This window comes from Mobula hypostoma, chromosome 11 (genome assembly GCF_963921235.1).
Source record: "Mobula hypostoma chromosome 11, sMobHyp1.1, whole genome shotgun sequence".
NCBI classification, from domain to species: Eukaryota; Metazoa; Chordata; class Chondrichthyes; order Myliobatiformes; family Myliobatidae; genus Mobula; species Mobula hypostoma.
In genome coordinates this window covers 6,155,451-6,174,926 of record NC_086107.1, presented here as the reverse complement: position 1 = coordinate 6,174,926, position 19,476 = coordinate 6,155,451, and the positions used below count along the sequence as shown (strand labels likewise).

The following is a 19,476-nucleotide window of genomic DNA, read 5'->3' as shown; positions in this document are numbered from 1 at the left end:
GAAGACTTTTGCGCAGTACTGTGGTAATTTTATATATTGCACTGTATTCCTGTCGCAAAAAAAGAAACAAATTTCATGACATGTGTGAGTGATGATAAACCTGATTCTGATATGGGTCTCTGTTGTGGACTGAGAGTGGGAAGGGGGCAGGGAGAGAGAAATCATAGTTGGGAAAAGGGGAAGGGAGGGGGAAACACCAGAGAGACATTCTGTAATGATCCATAAACCAATTGTTTGGAATCTCATTTCAGCCTGCCTAGTGTCTCAGGGCTGGTTGTGCCTGCAACCGCACCACCTCCCTCCCCTGGGACTCCCCTGCCACCTGTCTCACACCCCTCTCGTGGTGCTCCCCCTTTCTATTGCCAACATGCTTTGCTCCCGCCACATTGACAAGTGCAGAATAGTGAAAATGCCCTAGGCACATATATACAGTCAGGGTACATAAGACTCTTACACAGTACTGTACCTCAATACAATGTTGTAATGATCTGATTATACTGAACTGTGTACAAGACAAACTTTTCACTGTATCACAGTACATGTGACAATAATAAACCGATTCCAGTTTTATTTCCAATTTTCCTTATGCCCTTCAGCCTATTAGACATACCTCCAGCACATACCCCAGCCCCCAGAGCAATGCCGTTTCCCCACATTTTCACCAACACTGATGAAGAGTCCCAGGCTGGAACGTTGACTCTGTAATTCCCTCCATAGCTGCTGCCTGACCTGCTGAGTTCCCCCAGCATTTTGTGTGTGTAGCCCTGGGTTTCCAGCGTCTCTTGTGTTTAAGGTCTTGTTAGAGTTTTGCATGAGTATAAATATTTGCTGAGGTAGGAAGCGAGGTGGGGAGGTGGGGGTATTGTTTGGAAGATGGAATAAGAATGGTTTAATTTTGATTTTCTTCTCAAATTCTTCCAGGCGTACAGATATTCCCAGCTTCCTGAAATGTCTGTTGGCTCTCCGCCCCCTGTTCCTCCCAGGAATGCCCCGATGCCCGCGCCATCCCTCAGACGGTAAGGCGTCACTGCAGCGACGTGCAGTACAGTACTGTCGAAGTGGCAGGAGATCACGCTTCTCCTTACAGGAACAGCTTCCATGTTAAACTTGTTTCTCTGCAGAATGGTCATTGAATGTGTCCAGGCCAAAGAAGCAGGTTGGAAAGATCATTGCAGATACCACCCAACCTGCTAACTGTTTCTTCCCCCATGCAGTTAATCTGATCAACCATCTCGTTAGGCTCCCCATTCTCCTCAATCTATTGCCCCCATCAATGTACTGCACTGTAAGTATCTTTAACCACTTTGTTTAGTAAAGATCTGTTGTAAATTGCTTCATTGAATACCTCCACTCCATCCACCAAAAGCTGAACATCCCAGTGGCCAAATATTTTAATTCCGATTCCCATTCCCATTCTGACATGATGGTCCACAATGCCAAGTTGAGGCCACACTCAGGATGGAGGACCAACACCTTATATTCCAACCTGATTGCATGAATATCAATTTCTCCTTCTAGTTAAAAAAAAAACTCCCTCCCTCTCCCCTCTTCTTCTATTCGCTACTCTGGCCTCTTACCTCTTCTTCTCACCTGCCTATCACCTCCACCAGATCCCCTCCTCCTTCCCTTTCTCCTGTGTTCCACTCTCCTCTCCCATCAGATTCCTTCCTCTCCAGCCCTTCACCTTGCCTACCCACCTGGCTTCACCCATCACCTTCTAGTTATCCTCCTACTTGTCAGCCCACCTTTTTATTAAGGTGCCTTCCCCTTTCCTTTCCAGTCTGGAAGAAGAACCTTGGCCTGAAATGTTAACTGTTTACTCTTTTCCACAGATGCTGCCTGATCTGACGAATTCCTCCAGTATTTTGTGTGTATCCCTGTTTATTATGCTGGTTACATTGTAAATACATGCTGGTATTTTTTATATATTTATGTATTTATGCACTTTTTAATCCATACCTGAACTTTAACTCTAATTGTATTTTTATATAATTCTTAATTCATATAAATGTTCAATTTTTTTTGTTGCATGCCATGCCCCAACCTACACCACAGCAAATACCTAATATATGGAAATGTGTATGGCGAATAAATTTGATTCCTGATTATTGATCAGTTAGTAATGAAGGCATATCACATGATGAATGGTCTCAGCCCGAAACGTCGTCAATTTATTCCTCTCCATAGATGCTGCCTGTCTTGCTGAGTTCCTGCAGCATTTTGTGTGTGTTGCTCTGGGTTTCCAGCATCTGCAGAATCTCCTGTGTCTCCACACAAGGGCTGACTTTATAGAGAGTTATGAGATCATGAGGGGGGCAGAGATAAGATAGAAGATCACAGTCTTCTTCTCAGGATCATCATTATCATCATCAGGTGCCGTGCCCAGTTTGAGCTGACTGCCATGGCCTACACACTCCTGTTTCGGGTCAAGTGGTATTCATTTCCAGTTCTCTGGCTGCTGTCTCCATCATCATTTGTCTTTGTCTTCCTCTTGCTTTCTTCCCTTCAATCTTTCCCATAATTACCGTGCATTCTAACTCCTCTTTCCTAATCACATGTCCAATGAAGTTACGTTGCCTTTTCACGATCTCATACATTATTTCTCTTTTTGTGTTTGCTCCGTTTATGACATCCTCGTTAGATATTCATTTCATCCATGATATTCTTTGCATCCTCCTCAAAAACCACATCTCTGCTGCTTCAATTTGTTTCCTCATGTTACTAAATATTGTCCAACATTCTGAGCCATATAACATAACCGGATAAATGTAACATTTCAGTACTCTGAGGCGGATTGTCATGCCTAGTTTAGTATTGGTCAGTATACTCTTCATTCTCATAAAGGTGTCTTTCACCATCCCTATTCTTCTTTTGATGTCCACGTCACACCTACCATCTGATGTAACACAAGGGGGAACACGAGGTGGGGTAACACGAGGGGGAACTTCTTTACTCAGAGAGTGGTAGCTGTGTGGAACAAGCTTCCAGTAGTTGTGGTAGAGGCAGGTTCGATTTTGTCATTTAAAAAAAAATTGGGTAGGTATATGTACAGGAAAGGCATGGAGGGTTATATGGTTATATGATGTCACCCAGCTTCCTAAGTAGCAAAAGTTCTGTACTTGTTTTATGTCTTTCCCATTTATTCTCAGCCTGCAGATAGGATTCTCCTTCTTTTTGGATATCACCATACATTCTGTCTTTTTGCAATTGATAGATAGACCCATTCTTGCACTTTCTTCAACAACTATATCAATTAAGTTTTGTAGTTCTTCCTCCGTACTTGCAATTAACACAGTGTCATCCGCATATCTGAAATTATTGATGCTTTCACTGCCTTCTCGGGATAGGGGAGTCTAAAACTAGAGGGCACACGTTTGAGGTGAGAAGGGAAAGATTTTAAGGTGACCTGAGGGGCAAGGTTTTCATGGAGAGGGTGCTGGAGAAATGGAGTGAATGGTGGAGGCAGGTACAATTACAACACCTGGACAGGTACATGGACAGGAAAGGTTCAGAGCAGGGGTTCCCATCTTGGGGTCCATGGCCCCTTCTTTAATGGTATCAGTCCATGGCATAAAGAAAGGTTGGGAACCGCTGGTTTAGAGGATGTGGGCCAAATGTGGGCAAATGGGACTAGCTCAGGTAGGTTGGCATGGACAAGTTGGGCTGAATGGCCTGTTTCCTCTGCTGTCTGACCTATCAGCCTTCACATGGTCTATATCCCTCCATTCCCTGCCTGTACATGTGCCTATCTAAATGCCTCTTAAAATTTGTTATTGTGTCTGCTTCTAACTCCATTACCCCTGGCTGTATGTTGCAAGCACCTGCCAATTATGTAATAAACTTACATAAGAATATAAGAAATAGGAGCAGGAGTCGGCCATCTGGCCCGTCGAGCCTGCTCTGCCGTTCAATAGGATCATGGCTGCTCTGGCTATGGACTCCTCTCCACCTACCCGCCTTCTCCCCATTACCCTTAATTCCCCTACTATGCAAAAATCTATCCAACCTTAAATATATTTACTGAGTAGCCCCCACTGCTTCATTAGGCAGAGAATTCCACAGATTCACCGCTCTTTGGGAAAAACAGTTCTTCCTCATTTCTGTCCTAAATTCACTCCTCCGAATCTTGAGACTTGCTCCATACATCTTCTTTAATCTTCCCTCTCTGACTTTCAATGTATGTCCTCAACTATTTGTACCACGGGAAAATCTCTGACTGTCTACTCTATCTGTGTCCTGCATAATGTTATAAACTTCTCTTGAGTCCCAAACACAAGCAAATCTGCAGCTGCTGGAAATCGAGAGCAACACAGCCAAAATGCTAGAGGAACTCAGCAGGTCAGGCAGCATCAGTGGAAATTAATAAATAGCTGATGTTTTGGGCTGAGACCCTTCATCAGGACTGGAAAGGAATAGGGAAGACACCAAAATATAAAGGTGGGGGGAGGGAGTGGAGGCTAACTAGAGGTGATAGGTGAAGCCAGGCAGGTGGAAAAGGTAAAGGGCTGGAGAAGAAGGAATCTGATAGCAAAGGAGAGTGGACCATGAGAGAAAGTGAAGGAGGAAGGTCACCAGGGGAGGTGAAAGGTAGGTAATGAGAGAAGGTAAGAAGGTAACCCTAAGAGCCCTGAGTGGGAAATAGAAGAAGATAGAAGGGAGAGGGATTTTTTTTTAACCAGAAGGGGAAATCAAATTTGATGCCATCAGGTTGGAAGTTACCCAGATGGAATACAAGGTGTTGCTCCTCCACCCTGAGGGTGGGCTCATCGTGGCCCAGGAGGAGGCCATGGACTGACATGTTGGAGCAGGAATGGGGATAGGAATTAAAAATGATTGGCTATTAAGTCTTCCCTCAGCCTCCGACACTCCAAAGATCACCCAAGTTTGTTCCAACTTCTTCTTGTAACTAATACTCCCTAATCCTGGCAGCACTCTCTGCAAAGCCTTCACATCCATCTTGTAATCAGGTGACCAGACTGCATAGAATACTCCAGGTCGGAACTGACCAAAGTTTTATACATCTGCAATATGACCTGCCAACTTTTATATTGGTATTGGTATTGGTTTAATTGCTGTCACATATGCCAGTCATAGTCATAGTCATACTTTATTGATCCCGAGGGAAATTGGTTTTCATTACAGTTGCACCATAAATAATTAACTAGTAATAAAACCATAAATAATTAAATAGTAATATGTAATTTATGCCAGGAAATAAGTCCAGGACCAGCCTATTGGCTCAGGGTGTCTGACCCTCCAAGGGAGGAGTTGTAAAGTTTGATGGCCACAGGCAGGAATGACTTCCTATGACGCTCTGTGTTGCATCTCGATGGAATGAGTCTCTGGCTGAATGTACTCCTGTGCCCACCCAGTACATTATGTAGTGGATGGGAGACATTGTCCAAGATGGCATGCAACTTGGACAGCATCCTCTTTTCAGATACCACCGTGAGAGAGTCCAGTTCCATCCCCACAACATCACTGGCCTTACGGATGAGTTTGTTGATTCTGTTGGTGTCTGCTATCCTCAGCCCGCTGCCCCAGCACACAACAGCAAACATGATCGCACTGGCCACCACAGACTCGTAGAACATCCTCAGCATCATCTGGCAGATGTTAAAGGACCTCAGTCTCCTCATGAAATAGAGACGGCTCTGACACTTCTTGTAGATAGCCTCAGCGTTCTTTGACCAGTCCAGTTTATTGTCAATTTGTATCCCCAGGTATTTGTAATCCTCCACCATGTCCACACTGATCCCCTGGATGGAAACAGGGTTTGCCAGTGCCTTAGCCCTCCTCAGGTCCACCACCAGCTCCTTAGTCTTTTTCACATTATGCTGCAGATAATTCTGCTCACACCATGTGACAAAGTTTCTTGCATACTGTTCATACAGATCAAATCATTGTACAGTGCACTAATGTAGAACAATAACAGAATGGAGAATAAAGTGTAACAGCTACAGAAGCTCAGTACCCTGACTGATGAGGACAAGTATGCCATACACCTTCTTTACCGCCCCAGTTAATGGTTACTTGTTGCTTGATTAGTCAGGGCTTCAAATGTTGCAGCGAGAAGGCAGGGGAATAGGTTTCAGAGGGATAATAAGTCAACCAATGGCAGAGCAGACTCAGTGGGTGAAATAGCCTAATTATGCTCCTGTCTTGTGGACTTACTCAGAATGCTGGAGGAACTCAGCTCATCAGGCAGCATCTACAGAGAGGAATAAACAGTTGATATTTTGGGCCAAAACCCTTCATCAGCATCTGCAGAATTTCTTGTGCTTATTATTAGTGGTCTGCTTTATTTTGGAAAGTGTCCCTGTGTGCATTGTAGATGGAAGGATGGAAAGAATTCACCTTTGGAACAAACTTTCTCTTTATTACAAGCTGACATCAATAAGGGAGTCACTTGTCCCAGAATGAATGCTCCTCGATTCAAAGTTTTCATTATTTTTATACTATTTCTTATCTACTTTCCCTCCACTACCTCTACCCTACATGCACTGTGTATACACAGTGTTTTGTAAAAGTATTCAGCCCCACAACTACTCTCATTTTCTAAACTTAAATATATTGAAGAAGGATTTTTTGAGCTAATCTACAAAACATTGTGCATCACATCAAATCAAAAGAAAAATTATGAAATCTGTCAACAATTTACTAAAAATTAAAAACCAAAATTGTGAGGCTGAAAAAGTATTCATCTGCTTTGTAATTGCTCTGCTAACTTTCTTCAAGGTGCAATATATAATAGATTACCTTTCCAACTCACCCAATTTGTTGATGTGGAAAACTGGAATTTTCTATGAACTTGTTAGAATAAATAAACCTTTCTCTGTAATGTCCAACAGTATGGTAGATTTTCAGCAGACCAAACCAAAATGAACACTGAAGAGCACTCAAGACAAGTCAGGGAAATGATAATAGAGAAGCACAAATCTGGGGAAGGGTACAAGAGCATCTCAAACATATCTATTGAACATATCTTTTTGCTCAATGGAGTCCATCATGAAAATGCGGAAAAAATACAAAACCACAGCCACACTGCAAACTTAGTTGCTGGAGAAGAATGGCACTTGTAAGAGAGGCTACTGTGACCCCTGCTGTTGAGTGAGCTGCAGAAGTCACTGGCTGCAACTGGAGATGAAATGCATGGTCCCATAATCCCTAAAGCCTTGCAAAAAAGGGTATTTATGGAAGAGTGGTAAGGACTTGGCTAAAGAAAAAGGCATATTGTTCCATATGGACCTGTGCAAAGTGTCACTTAGAAGATATTGTAAAGATGTGGAAGAAGGTCCTGTGGTTGGATGAGACTAAAATAGAACTTATTGGCCTCAACGTGGGGCGTAAATCTGATACTGTGCATCTGCCAGGTAACACCATTCCTACTGTAAAGTATGGTGGAGGTAGCATCATGTTATAATACTTTTCAGCAGCAGGGTCTGGAAATCTGGTCAGGATTGATGGGAATATGAATGCTGCTAAATACAGAAGGATCCTGGATAAAAATCTTCTAGCCTCTGAATGAAAGTTTAACTGGAAAGGAAGTTTGTCTTCCAACAGAAAAACGGCCCAAAGTACACTGCCAGAGTACCGTAGAGTGGCTTCAAATGTACAAAGTTGATGTCCTAGAGTAGCCCAGTCAATATCCTGACCTTAATCCAGTCAAGAATCTCTGGGAAGACCTCAAGATTGCTGTGCACCACCATTCCCCAACCAACCTAGCATAGCTTGAGAACTTTTAGAGATTTATCCAAGAAGACTAAACCGTTAGACATAATGGAATTAGGTCATTTGGCCCATCAAGTCTGCTCCACTTTTCAATCATGACCGATCCTTTCTTCCCACTCCCTGGCCTTCTCCCCATAACCTTTGATGAGTGGCCAATCAAGAACCATTCAATCTCTGCTTTGCGTGCACCCAGTGACCTGGCCTCCACAGCTGTCTGTGGTAAGAAACTCCACAAATTCACCACCCTCTGCATCCCTGTTTTGAAAGGGCACCCTTCTATCTTGAGGCTGTACCTTCTTGTCCTGGACTCCCCCACCATGGTTTCGATGAGATCCCCCCTCATCCTTCTGAATTCCAGCAAGTACAGGCCCAGAGCTCTCAAACAATCTTCGTATGATAACCCTTTCATTACCAGAATCATCCTTGGGAACCTCCTCTGAAAACTCTCCAATGCCAGCATATCTTTTCTTAGATGAGGAGCCAAAACTGTTCAGAGTACTCAGGGTGAGGCCTCACCAGAGCCTTTTAAAGCCTCAGCATCACATCCCTACGCTTGTATTCTAGACCTCTTGAAATGAATGCTAACATTGCATTTGCCTTCCTCATTACTGACTCAACCTGCAAGTTAACCTTTAGGGTGGTCTGCACAAAGGCTCCCAAGTCCCTTTGCATCTCAGGTTTTTGGATTTTCTCCCTGTTTAGAAAATAGTCGACACATATATTTGGATTTTCAGAAGGCCTTTGACAAAGTGCCACACGTGAAGCTGCTCACCAGGTTAAGAGCCCATGGTATTTCAGGGAAGTTACTAACATGGCTAGAGCATTGACTGATTGTTAGGAGGCAGTGAGTGGGAATAAAAGGATCCTTTTCTGGTTGGCTGCCAGTGACTACTGGTGTTCTGCAGGGGTCAGTGTTGGGACTGCTTCTTTTTATGCTGCATATCAATAATTTAGATGATGGAATGGAAAGCTTTGTTGCCAAGTTTGAAGTTTGGAGGAGGAGCAGGTAGCGTTGAGGAAACACGAAGGCTTCAGAGGGAATTAGACAGATTAGGAGAATGGGCAAGAAAGTGGCAAATGAACTACAATGTTGGAAAATGCATGGTCATCCAGTTTGGTGGAAGAAATATATGTAGATAACGTCCACTGCATTCCCTTTATCTATCCTATTGCAGTCTCCTCAAAGAATTCCAAAAAGTTCGTCAGTCAAGATTTTCCTTTAAGGAAACCATGCTGACTTTGTAACTATCTTGTCCTGTGTCACCAAGTACTCCATAACCTCACCTTAACAATTGACTCCATCATCTTCCTTACCACTGAGGCCAGGCTAACTGGTCTATAATTTCCTTTCTTCTGCCTCCCTCCTTTCTTAAAGAGTGGAGTGACATTTCTAATTTTCCAGTCCTCTGGAACCATGACAGAGTCCAATGATTCTTGAAAGATCATTACTAATGCCTCCACAATTTCTACCGCTGCCTCTTTCAGAACCCTAGGGTGCAGTTTATCTTGTCTGGGTGACTTATGCACCCTTAGGTCTTTCAGCTTTTTGAGCTCCGTCTCCCTTGTAATAGAAACTGCACCCACTTCTCTTCCCTCACAGCCTTCAACGTCTGGCACATTGCTAGTGCCTTCCACAGCGAAGACGGATTCAAAATACTCATTTGGTGCACCTGCCATCCCCTTATTATTTCTTTGGCCTCATTTTCTAGCAGGCCTATATCCACTCTTATCTCCCTTTCGTTCTTTATATACTTGAAAAAGCTTTTTTCCATCCACCCTTATATTGTTTGTTAGCTTGCTTTCATATTTCTTTTTTCCCTCCTAACGATTCCTTTATTTGCTTCCTGTAGGTTTTTAAAAGCTTCCTAATTCTCTAATCTTCCCACTAATTTTTGCCTTGTTGTATGCCTTCTCCTTTGCTTTTACATTAGCTTTAGCTTCCCTTGTCAGCCATGGTTTTACTATTTTGTCATTTGAGAATTTCTTTGTTTTTGCGATACATATATACCGCAGCTTCCTCATTTTTCCCAGAAACTCAAGCCACTGCTGCTGTGTTGTTATCCCTGCCAGCATCTCCTTCCAATTTACTTCGGCCAATTCCTCTCTCATACCTCTGTAATTTCCTTTACTCTACTGAAATACTGCTACATCAGTCTTTATTTTCTCCCTATCAAATTTTAAGTTGAACTCAAATCATATTGTGATCACTGGTTCCCAAGGGTTCCTTTACCTTAAACTCCCTAATCGCCTCCAGTTCATCACATAATACCAGGTCCAGTATAGCTGACCCCCTAGTAGGCTCACCAACAAACTGCTCTAAAAAGCTATCTCATAGCATTCAACAAATTCACTCTCTTGAGATCCATTACTAACCTGATTTTCCCATTCTACCTGCATGTTAAAATCTCCCATGACTACCATAGCATTGCCCTTTTCACATACCTTTTCAATTTCCTGTTGTAATCTATGGTCCACATCCCATCTATTGTTTGGAGGCCTGTACGTAACTGCCATCAGGGTCCTTATGCCCTTGTGATTTCTTAACTCAACCCACAAGGGGGATGGCCGCAGGGGTGCTTTGTGCTAGCTGCCTATTCCCCTTCCCATTCCTACACCTGACGGTTACCCAGCTACCTGCTTCCTGCAACTTAGGGTGACTACTTCTTGTAAATCTGATCGATTATCTCCTTATCTCCCGTAGAAGCTGAGGGTCATTTAGCTGCTGCTTCAGACCCCGAACACGGCCTTCAAGGAACTGCAGCCGATGCACTGCACACAGTTGTAGTTTCCTGGGAGACTCTGGGTCTCCCAGGACTCCAACATCTGGCATGAAGAACACAAAATGGCCATTTAAACAACACTAAGTACCCCTGACACAGTAGAAAAACAGGAAACTTAACTGAAACTTACCTGGACAACTTACCGAGAGCCAATGCCTCTTCTGAGCTGCTGATTGGGCCACCAGAATGCCCAGCCTGACTACTGCTTGTAAAAGCTGTGAGAGGTGGTACTGAGCAAAAACCTGCTAACATTTCAGCTTTTGAATTTTTAGTTTCTCATGCTGAACCATTTTTCCTGTTTCTTGGGGCTCTGCTGTGTAAAAAAGGAGCATGTGATTCACAAATAAAAATCCTCAGTTGAATTGATCAAAATCACTTACGTGAACAAAGGTTTGGGGGCTGAATACCTTTACAAGGCACTGTAGAGTGAGATATTTATTCATTTATTTAGAGATAGAGTGTGGAACAGGCTCTTCCAGCCCTGTGAGCTGCACCACCCAGCACCCACCTATTTAATCCTACCCTACTCACAGGGCAATTTACAAAGACTAATTAACCTACTAAGCAGTACGATTTTGGACTGTGGGAGGAAACTGGAGCACCCGGAGGAAACCCATGCGTTCACAGGGAGAACACCCTAATGTGAGCTGTGTGCAGTTCTGCTTTCACCTCATGTGTATGACAGCGAGCTTCCCTCCTGGAGTTTTATGAAGCTGTTGCTAGGCTCGTAACAGGGCATGAGTTCGCTATAGTTTACTTTAGCCTACAACTTGTGGCTTGGGCCAGTCAGTTATGAAGTGATTCACTTTGAAGGTTCAAACGAAGAGTTACAAGGTTCACTGAGTTAATGACAGGATTCTTAACAGTGTGGAGGAACAGAAGGACCTTGGGGTCCACGTCCATAAATCCCTCAAAATTGCCGCATAAGTTGATAGGATGGTTCATGGCCTTCATTAGTCAGGAGATTGAGTTCAAGAGCTATGAGATAATGATGCAACTCTATAAAACTCTGGTTAGAGCACACTTCAGTTCTCGTTGCTTCTTTATAGGAAGGATGTGGAATCTTTAGAGAAGGTGCAGAGGAGATTTACCCTGAGACCATGTCTTATGAGGATAGGTTGAGTGAGCTAGGGCTTTTCTCTGGAGGGAAGGAGGATGAGAGATGACTTGGGAGAGGTGTACAAAATGATAAGAGGCATTGCTTGAGTTGACAGTCAGAGACTTTTTCCCAGGGAGAAATGGCTAATACAAGGAGACATAACTTTAAAGTAATAGCTGGAAAGTACAGGGAGGATGTCAGAGATAGGTGAGTACATGGTACACCTTGTCAGAGACAGATACATTAGGGACATTTAAGAGGCTCTTTGAGAGACACACAGATGAATGAAAAATGAAGGGCCACGTGGGAGAGAAGAGTTAGATTGATCTTAGAGTAGGTCAAGGGTTAGGCCCTACATCATGGGCTGAAGGGCCTGTACTGTGTGGTACTGTTCAAGGTTCTATGATCCCATTATAGACTTTTACGACTTGGTATCAATCCAGTAGCAGACCCTTTATCTCTCTGCTACCTGCTCATCTCCACATCTCTCTTTGCTGTGCCACAGAACCAACAATTCACTATTCCCCACACAAACACAAGAGGTTCTGCAGATGCTTGGAAATCCATAGTAATACACACAAAATGCTGGAGGAACTCAATAGGTCAGGCAGCATCTATGGAAAGTAATAAAGAATCGACATTTCGGACCGAGACTTGATAAGTCTTCTGTTTCCTACTACGTGGTTATGATGTATGCTTTGATACTGACCGTTTTTCTTTCAATCTCTGCTCTCCTCTCCTGGTCTCCGTGTCCCACGTCGGCAGTTCCACTTCGGAAAGCAGCAACAACACCCGAGTCGCTGAGGGCCACGGCTCTGACCGGTCGCAACATGAAGCTCCCTACGTGCCAATTTCCAAGTCTGCTGCCCCCGCAGATCAGGCGACTAGTCACTACTCAGGTGAGGACTGGCAGTCCAACCACAGGCTGTGCCTCATTAATCCTGGAGCCTTCCTCATGTAGTACCTGTTTCAACCCTGGGGCTCTGAAAACTGCATGACGACAGATAAAATGTGGCTAAAGATGTGGTTTAGTTATTTTTTTCCGGAGTGATGAAGGCTGAGGGGAGAGCTGATAGAAGGTTATGTGAGCAGATCACCAGTAACCCCCTCCTGCCTATTGGAGATATATTTACTGGGAGCATTGCAGACGAAGGGTCCAAAGCATTATTGAGGATCCTTACCACCCATCCCACAAACATTTTGGCCCACTACCATCAGGACTAGGACTGCCAGACTGGGTGACAGCTTCTTCCCTCAGGCTGTGAGACTAATGAATACCCTGCCACCATCGAAGTCTCCTCACTAGTACAGTGAGATGTTCACTGTTTATCTGCACTGCACATAACCTGCATTTTCAATTATATTTTATTAACTTGTTTGTGGTAATATTGCTGTGTGTGATATCTGTATTGTGGGTGCACCATGGTCTGGAGGAACGTTTTCTCGTTTGGTTGTATGTATGCTCAAGGCGTTCCGGAGTTTGGAGTTCAATTCTGTAAGGAGTCAGGAAGATGGTACAGGAGCTTCAGGACCCTCACCACCAGGTTCAAGCCCAGTCATTACCCCTCATCCATCAGGCTCTTGAACCAGAAGGGATAACTACACTCAACTTCACTTGCCCCATTATTGAACTGTTCCCACAACTAATGGACTCACATTCAAGGACTCTTCATCGCATGTTCTCGATGTTTAATGCTTGTTTTTTTCCTATTATTATTTTTTTCTTTTGTATTTGCATAGTTTGTTGTCTCTTGCATATTGGTTGTCTGTCCGTCCTGTTGAGTGTGGTGTTTCATTGATTCTATTATGTCGTTTGGATTGACTGTGCATGCTCACATGGAAATGAATCTCAAGATTGTATATGGTGATGTATACATATGTTGATAATAAATTTACTTTGAACTTTAATCCTTGAAATTTTATTTGCACACTTTGTCTTTTTTTGCACATTGATTGTTTGTCAGTCTTTGTACAGTTTTTCATAAATTCTATTAAATGTCTTTACTTTCCTGTAAATGTCTCAAAGAAAATGAATCAGGGTAGTAGTATATGTTAACTTATGTACTTCGGAAATAAATTTATTTTGACTTTGACCATCCTGTCATAGTCACCTCTGGAATATTTCATATCCCCTGAGAGGGCAGGTAAGGCCTCAGGGCCTGACCCGTGACCACGGTGTTGCATTTGGAACAGCCGTGATTCAGGAGCAGGGTGAGTCACCCAGAGGTGGGAGTGTCACACCAATAGCCCCATGATGGCGGAGAGACCCTCTTTAGGGGGAATAACATCGCCAGTCCCTTAGCTTTTTTCTGCGGCACAGTTGCAGTGGAATCGGCCTCACGCAGGTCGGGGAGCGAGAGATTTAAAAATAGCTTTCGCAGGATTCCAGCTTTTTTCAGTGGCACAGTCGCGATTTATTAACAAGGGCAAATAGAAATAAGACAGGGAAAAATGGAGTGGCCTTTGTGTGAGTGGACCAGTGTTAGAGTGGGTGGCTTTAGCTCATCAGGGTTGGGCGAGTTACATAATCTGGTAAGTTTCTTCTTCTTAATTCTTCTTCGTTCTTCATTCTTCATCTGTTAGTACATCACTAGAGTAGTGAGCATGGCTCCAGGGGTTGTGTTGTGTTCTTTATGTGAGATGTGGAAATTCTGGGAGACCTCCAGCCTCCGGGAAAACCACATCCGCACCAGGTACACCGAGCTGCAGCTCCTCAGAGAACGTGTTGAGAGATTGGAGCTGCAGCTCGCTGTACTTAAACCACAAAATACTCTGCAGATGCTGGGGTCATCTGCTGAGTTCTCCGAGCTCGGTGCACCTGGTGCAGATGTGGTTTTCCCGGAGGCTGGAGGTGAATTGGAGTCGAATTTGGCTCTTATGGGGAAGTGAGGAGTTGGTGGACAGGAGCTACAGGGAGGTAGTCACCCCTAAGCTGCAGGAGGCAGGTATATGGGTGACCGTCAGGAGAAGGAAGGGCAACATTCAGTCAGTACAGAGTACCCCTGTGGACGTTCCCCTCAATGATAAGTATAACATTTTAGATGCTGTTGAGGGATACGGCCTACTGGGGTGGAGCCTCAGTGACAGGGTCTCTGGCAATGAGTCTGGCACTGTGGCTCAGGAGGGAAGGGGGAAGAAGAGGACTGCAGTAGTGCTAGGAGATTCCATAGTTAGAGGAGTAGACACGAGATTTTGTGGACACAATAGAGACTCCCAGAAGGTAAGTTGCCTCCCAGGTGCCAGGGTCAGGGTCAGGGACATCATGGATCGGGTCCATGACATTCTAAAGGGGAGGAGTGAGCAGCCAGAAGTCTTGGTATATATTGGCACCGATGACATGGGTAGGAAAAGCGAGAAGGTCCTGAAGAGTGAATTTAGGGAGCTCGGTAGAAAGCTTTAAAGCAGGACCTCCAGGGTAGTAACCTTTGGATTGCTGCCTGTGCCACACACCAGTGAGGTTAAAAATAGGATGTTTTGGCAGATGAACGTGTAGCTGAAGAACTGGTGCAGCAGGAAGAGTTTCAGATTTCTAAATCATTGGCCTCTCTTCCGGGGAAGATATGGCCTTACAGAAGGGGTGGGTTGCACCTAAATCCCAGGGAGACCAATATGCTTGTGGGCAGGTTTGCCACAGCTGTGAGGGAGGGTTTAAAATAATTTGGCAGGAGGATGGGAACCAGAGTGATAGGGTTGAGGATAGGGCTGTTCATTTACAAGCAGAGGTAGTGTGTAGTCAGACTGTCAGGAAGGACAGGCAGATGATAGGGCAAAATTGCTGTCAGTGGGATGAGTTGTAGTACAAAAGACCATAAGGGCCATAAAATATAGGAGCAGAATTAGGCCATTTAGCCCATTTCATCAAGGCTGAACTATTTTTCCTCTCAGCCCCAATCTCCTGCCTTCTCTCCATATCCATTCATGCCCTGATCTATCAAAAATCTATCAACCTCTGCCTTAAATATACATAAGGACTTGGCCTCCACAGCCACCTGTGGCAATGAATTCTACAGATTCACTGCTCTCTAGCTAAAGAAATTCCTCCTCATCTCTGTTCTAAAAGGATGGCTGTCTATTCTGAGGCTGTGTCCTCTGATCTTAGACTCTCCCGCCATAGGAATCATCCTTTTCACATCCACTCTATCAAGGCCTTTCAATTAGATCACTGCTCATTGTTCTGAATTCTAGTACATACAGGCCCAGGACCATCAGCCGCTCTTCATATGACAAGCTATTTAATCCTGGAGTCACCTTCCTGAACCTCATTTGAACCCTTTCCAGTGTCAGCACATCCTTTCTTATATAAGAGGCTCAAATCTACTCACAATACTCCAAGTGAGGCCTCACCAGTGCTTTATAAAGCCTCAACATTCCATCCTTGCTTTTATGTTGTAGTCCTCTTGAAATGAATGCTAACATTGCATTTGGCTTCCTCACCAAAGACTCAACCTGCAAATAAACCTTTAGGGAATCCTGCACAAGGACTCCCAAGTCAGGGGACAGAGGTAAGTGCAGTTGCTATTATTATGGAGAAGGTGCTTGGGAAACTGAAAGCTCTGAAGGTAGATAACTCACCTGGACCAGATAGACTACATCTCAGGGAACAGAACGTGGTAGCTGAAGAGATTGTGGAGGCATTAGTAATGATCTTTCAAGAATCATTAGATTCTAGGATGGTTTTGGAGGACTGGAAAATTGCAAATATTACTCCATGTTTTATGGAGGGATGGAGGCAGAAGAAAGAAAACGATAGGGCAGATAGTCTGATGCCAGTGGTCGGGAACATGTTGGAGTTGATTGTTACGGATGAGGTTTCGGGGTACTTAGAGGCAACTGATAAAATAGGCTGTAGTCAGCATGGTTTCCTCAAAGGAAAATCTTGCTTTTGGAATTCTTTGAGGAAATAACAAGCAGGATAGGCAATGGAGAATTGGTGGATGCTGTTTACTTGGATTTTCGGAAGGCCTTTGACAAGGTGCCGCTCATGAGGCTGCTTAATAAGAGAAGAGCCCATGGAATTACAGGAAAGATACTAGCATTGGCTGATTGGCGGGAGGCAAAGAGTGGGATAGAGGGAGCCTTTTCTGGTTGGGTGCAGTGACTAGTGGTGGTCTGCAGGGGTCGCTGTGGGGACTGCTTCTTTTTACATTATATGTCAATGATTTGGATGATGGAATTGATGGCTTTGTGGCCAAGTTTACAGACAATACAAAGATAGTGGGAAGGGCAGGTAGTTTTGAGGCAGAAGGAATAAAAGCTTAGACTATTTTCTAAGTGGGGAGAAAATTCAAAATTCCAAGTTGCAAAGGAACTTGGGAGTCCTCTTCCTGGAATCCCTAAAGATTAACTTGCGGGTTGAGTCTGTGGTGAGGAAGGCAAATGCAATGTTAGCATTAATTTCGAGAGGTGTAGAATATAAAAGCAAGAATGTAATGTTAAGGTTTTATAAGAGATTGGTGAGGCATCACTTTGATTATTGTCAGAAGTTTTGGGCCCCTTATCTGAGAAACACGTGCTGATATTGGAGAGGGTTCAGAGGAGGTTCACGAGATTGATTCCGGGAATGAAAGGCTTATCGTATGAAAAGCGATTGATGGCTCTGGGCATGGGTATGGTGCGTAGGCTGGTTGACAGAGGGAGACGGAGGGAGTGAGTTTCCAATGTTCCAAAGTGGCCCCCTGCATTGTTTTGTAACTTCAGAAATTAGTTGAAGGAGAAAGAGCCCGAATAATGTCTCTACTTCATTTAGCTTGAGTGAAATGTTCACACGTGACGTGGTGGCATAATGACATTCTCCTACTTCTTACATATAATCCGTAGTGAATTATGTAAACAGAAAGTGCTTCATCAAACAATATATTTACAATATTACTCAAATATTACTGAAATATTAAATACATATCACTCCTCCCTGCTTAGCTGCAAACTCCGACTCAATATAGAATGCATCGCAAATTCCAGTATGTAACATATTGTTCTCTAGTCATCTTATACCGTGTGTGTGTGTGTGTGTGTGTGTATATACCGTGTGTGTGTGTGTGTATATATATACCGTGTGTGTGTGTGTGTGTGTGTGTGTGTGTGTGTGTGTGTGTATATACCGTGTGTGTGTGTGTGTATATATATACCGTGTGTGTGTGTGTGTGTGTGTGTGTATGTGTGTATGTATGTGTGGGTGTGTGTGTATATATATATATATATATATATATAGATATATATGAGTGTGTGTCTGTGTGAGTATGAATGTGTGTATGTGTGTGCACGTGTGAGTGTGTGTGTGTGTATGGGTGTGTGTGTGTGTGTGTGTTTGGAGAGGCATTGCTCTTGGCATTCTCTGTACGCGTTAGCATCCTGAATAGTTTATGGCAACCTGCTCCATCTGCTGACCTACCCCAGGCCACCAGACAAAGCTTCCAGTCAACCCCTTCACTTTGACCTCACCTAGATGACTGGCATGTAGCTCCTCCAACACTTTAGCTCTTAGCTTGGATACAACTCGCACTCCCCCCTTCAAGGGCAAATGCATCCTGGCACTGGCAAAAATGGGGGAACTGGAATTCCTGCTGCATATTCCAACCATTTTGGGTTGCCATGTAGACCTGAGACAGTGTGGAGTCTTTTCTGGTTTCCCTTTGCATTATCTCTGCCATAACAGGAAGATTTTCAATGTGTATTCACGAGAAAATGTCAAGAGGAGTGTCCTCTTTTGTAAGGTTTTTAGGTATTTCCTTTTCCAAGGGTAAACAGGACAATCCATCATTATTTCCATGATTAGTTGTCGTCTTGAATTTGATCTTGTAATTGTGTCCTCCAAGAACCAGAGCCTGCTGCTGTTGATAGTGGAACACCCTTCTGTGGATTGGAAATGGACACAGGTAGTTCATGATCAGTAATGAGGGTAAACTCGCTCCCATACAGGCACTGGTTGAAACGTTTTACACCCCAAACCAGACTCCAGGTCTCTCTGTCACTCTATGAGCCAGTTTTCTCTGTAGCAGTAAGGAATCATGATACAGATGCTATGGGTGTTCACTTCCGTCACTCACAACATGCACGTTGGTAGTAGAAATAAACATGCAGAATATTTTCTAAATGCGGAGAAAATCCAAAAATTCTGAGGTACAAAAGGGACTTGGGAGTCCTTGTACAGAACACCCTAAAGGTTAACTTGCAGGTTGAGTCAGTGGTGAGGAAGGCAAATGCAATGTTAGCATTAATTTCAAGAGGTCTAGAATACAAGAGCAAGGATGTGATGCTGAGGGTTTATAAGGCACTGGTGAGGCCTCACCTTCAGTATTGTGAACAGTTTTGGCTTCCTCATCTTAGAAAAGATGTGCTGGCATTGGAGAGGTTCCAGAAGAAATTCACAAGGATGATTCTGGGATTGAAAGGGTTATCACACGAGGAATGTTTGATGGCTCTGGGTCTGTACTCGCTGGAATTTAGAAGGCTGAGGGGGGGATCTCATTGAAACCTTTTGAATGTTGAATGACCTAGACAGAGTAGATGCGGGAAGGATGTTTCCCACGGTGAGGGAGATTAGAGGGCACAGCCTCAGGATAGAGGGACATTCGTTTAAAACAGAGATGTGGAGAAATTTCTTCAGCCAGCGGGTTTTGAATTTGTGGAATTTATTACCACAGGCAGCTGTTGAGGCCAGGTCGTTGGGTGTATTTAAGGCAGAGATTGATAGGTTCGTGATTGTACATGGTTATGGGGAGTGGGGCTGAGAAGGGGAAAAATAGATCAGCCATGATTGAATGGCAGAGCAGACTTGATGGGCCAAATGGCCAAATTCTGCTCTTATGTCTTATTTCTTATGTCTAACATGTGATGTGACTGCACTTATATCATAAGGCAAGGTGTCAC

At 43.9% G+C, this 19,476-nt stretch overlaps 1 protein-coding gene across 4 annotated transcripts in view; it reads left to right on the top strand.

The window, feature by feature from the left end:
• kiaa1549lb (KIAA1549-like b) overlaps positions 1-19,476 on the top strand; it is a 273,051-nt gene that overhangs the window by 232,419 nt on the left and 21,156 nt on the right. For all 4 annotated transcript variants that reach the window (XM_063061611.1, XM_063061614.1, XM_063061610.1 and 1 more), the window contains 2 exons: positions 922-1,016; positions 12,376-12,509. In XM_063061611.1, the coding sequence (XP_062917681.1) occupies positions 922-1,016; positions 12,376-12,509 (229 nt within the window). The remainder of the gene's footprint in view (positions 1-921; positions 1,017-12,375; positions 12,510-19,476) is intronic.